Source organism: Nannospalax galili, unplaced genomic scaffold (genome assembly GCF_000622305.1).
Source record: "Nannospalax galili isolate Female #2095 unplaced genomic scaffold, S.galili_v1.0 scaffold113, whole genome shotgun sequence".
In the NCBI taxonomy this organism is placed as follows: Eukaryota; Metazoa; Chordata; class Mammalia; order Rodentia; family Spalacidae; genus Nannospalax; species Nannospalax galili.
The window spans coordinates 6,123,102-6,126,399 of NW_008335444.1; the positions used below are offsets into that span (position 1 = coordinate 6,123,102).

The window sequence follows — 3,298 nt, forward strand, 5'->3', positions numbered from 1 at the left end:
ATGGTATGTATTTGTACATTTTAAAATGAAGTGGGCAGTTATCTGTATCTTCAGGAATAAATAGAATTATCAAATTTCCTAGTGAATAATTAAAATGAATATAGATTCATTTTAATTCTATATTAAAATGAATATAGATGTTTTACAGAATAGAATACTAAATTTCATGAACATACCACTACTGTCCACGTGCTTTTATGATAAAACATCTCTCTCTCTCTCTTTCTCAGCTGTCCTGGAACTTGTAGCCATCCTCCTGCCCCAGATTCTTGAGTGCTAGGATTATAGGCATTTGCCATCATACATAGCTTAAAATACAAAATATTCAATGAAATTTCATGCTAACATGGCTAACAACTGTCCCTAACTCCAGTTCCAGGGGATCCAACAGTCTCTTCTGACCTCCACTGACACTACATGACATGGGTGCACTTACATACATGCAGGCAATACACTCATATACATAAAATTTTAAAAAAAAGTATAAGACATATATATTACACAAGATCATTTTTTAAATTAGCCTTTTAAAAATCCTACCAGCCTTATGACTGAGCACTGGCTCATAGCATTGTACACTTATAATGGCTAGAATATAAAATCTCTATTTCTGAGACTGGGGAGATAGCTTTAGTGATTAAGAGCACTGGCTTCTCTTGAAAGGGACCAGGGTTTGGTTCCCAGCACCCACATGGCAGAACACAACTAACCTTAACTCCAGTTCCAGGGGATTAGCTGCCCTCTTCTGGCCTCTGAGGGCATTGCATGACATGGGTGCACTTGCATCCATGCAGGCAAAATACTCATATACGTAAAATTAAAAAAAAAAAAAAAGTTTTAATCCTATTTCAGAGGTTAAGGAGCCATGGTAGTTAAAAATTGGTCTTTTGAGCTGGAGAGATGACTCAGCATTAAGAGCAAAGGCCGCTCTTGCAGAGAACCCAGGTTTGGTACCCAGCACCCACATGGAACTAACAACTATCAGTTAACTCCAGTTCCAGGGGATCGGACACTCTCTTCTACCCTCCATGGGCACTGCAAAACATGGCTGCACTTACATACATGAAAGCATTACACTAGGCTAAAAACCTCAGCTGCTCGCATCAGGTCAACACAATTGTGAGTTTCAGCAAAATCCCTGATACCCAGGCAATTAGAAGGGTCCAACTGACTTTCTAAGAACTCACAGCAGGCTTGCTTCACACCTAGGACAAAGGCAGTGAACAGACTTCAGGATACATGGCCAAGTGTGAAGTAGTCCTATATTTTTGGATCTCAACATCTTTTCTACATGTTATCAGAGGAACTCTAAACACTTAACACAAAGATGAGAAATTTCATGCCTAAAGGATCCAAGTATTATTTCTGTTTCATGTGCTGTCATTGTTAATAAGATCTTTATATCTGTTTCTATGTCATCTTTAAAGTAAGTATAGCAAAATGAGTATTTTCAGGAACACTAGCACAAATTAAACAAAAGCTACAAAACCCTTGGTAACTGGAACCAATCTAAAAACCAATTACTTATTTAGTATAATGTTCTTATTTTCTACTCTACATCAAACTCATTTAGAAACTCCAGTGAGAAAAAACAGAAGCTAGTATAAACAATCCCATAATTCTCTAAATGAAAAGTTCAGTATAGCAGCTTGGTATACAACTCAGTAGCAAAGCAGAATTGTTTGTCCAGCATGCTAGCATGGAAAGCCCTGGAGTCAATCCATGGCACTGGGAAAAGAAAAGTCCATAGTATAAACTCAATTCTTCAATCTTGTATTAGAATAGAAAATGTAGGCTGGGAATGGTGGTGCATGCCTGTAATCCTAGCACTCGGGAGGCTAAGCATGAAGATCATAAATGATCTATACAGTGAGATTCTCGTCTCAAAAAACAAACCAAAAAGAGAAAATGTTTCAATTATATGAATATCCATAATTGGAGGTTTAAAAAGACAGACTGGCTGGTCTTGGTGGCAGACAACTGTAATCCTAGCACTTGGGAGGCTGGGATGGAATTAGGCTTAACTGGGATATATAGTAAGTTCTAGGCCAGTATGGTCTAAACAAAGAAACCTAGTCTCAAAACAAACCAAACAAAACCGAAAAAAATCAGACTAGAAACTGGAAGGAAGATCATCCATAATACTGTGAAAACTGTATTTTAATTTTTGTACATCAATTTAAATTTTATTTAGTTTTTGTTTTGAGATAGGGTCTAACAATGTAGACCATGTTGGCTTGGAACTTAAAATCCTTCTGCCTCTGCCTCCCAAGAGTTAAATTTTATTCTTATTTATTTATTTACTTATTTAATTTTCATGTCAGATGGGTAATGTGCTGATGCATAACAAGATTTGAGGGTGGCACATGTCCTCCTAGTCTCCTATCTATCTAGCAGCCAGGAAAATGAATAGCTTTTGGAAATCCTTATATATTGTGTACACACACACACACACACACAAATGCCTGTTTTTTACATTTTTCTGCTTGTTTGTTGGTTTGATTTTGAAATATGGTCTCACTATGTAGATCAGACTGTCCTTGAACACATCCTCTTTCCTCAGCTTCGTATGTGCTGGGATTACAGGTGTTAGCCATCATGCCTAATGCGTCAATGTTTTAAAAAACAGAAAAAGTGTTAAGTGGTATATGTGCTGTCTTTTATGAGCCAAATACTCACATCTGGGAGGTTCTTTTGCAATGCTATTGAATACATCTGATCTTTTCTACTCAAAGATTCAAAAGTCATGGGCAATAATAAACATGAGTGCTTCTAGTCTGGTCTCCAGAAGCTTCATGGTTAAGTTTACATCAATGAAAAGCATTTCCGGGGCTATTTTGTCATGAACAAGAACTCCTTTTATTATCTGTACCTTTCAGCTGAAGTAGACATGCTGCAGGAAGCAGTTCTTGTACATTCTCTACTGTCACATGTACGGTTTCTGTGTATACAAAGTCCAACAGGATTTCCATGGTAGAAGCAGTCAAACCTTGGATATCAACATAAGGTTTCCCTTTCTCTGAAAGCTGAAAATTCATAAGGTATAAAATAATGGTACTTATTCTATAAGACAAAGACAGAATCTCAAATCAAAGAGCTTAAAGGAATTTTAATAATATCCATCTTTAAAAAAACTATAATTTAATGGGACATGGTGGTGCATGTCTTTAATCCCAGCACTTGGGAGGCAAATGCAAGTGGATCTCTATGAAATCGAGGCCAGACTTGTCTCACATAGCGAGTTCTAGGCCAGTTGGGGCTACAGGGAGACCCTGTCTCAAAAAGACACACACACACA

General features: G+C 37.3%; 1 protein-coding gene across 2 annotated transcripts in view; it reads right to left on the bottom strand.

Annotated features, from left to right (window-relative positions):
- Window positions 1-3,298, bottom strand: part of Klhl12 (kelch like family member 12) — a 42,422-nt gene that overhangs the window by 31,871 nt on the left and 7,253 nt on the right. For both annotated transcript variants that reach the window (XM_008830332.3, XM_029562180.1), the window contains 2 exons: window positions 2,873-3,026; window positions 1,090-1,205 (listed from right to left, as the gene is read on the bottom strand). In XM_008830332.3, the coding sequence (XP_008828554.1) occupies window positions 1,090-1,205; window positions 2,873-3,026 (270 nt within the window). The remainder of the gene's footprint in view (window positions 1-1,089; window positions 1,206-2,872; window positions 3,027-3,298) is intronic.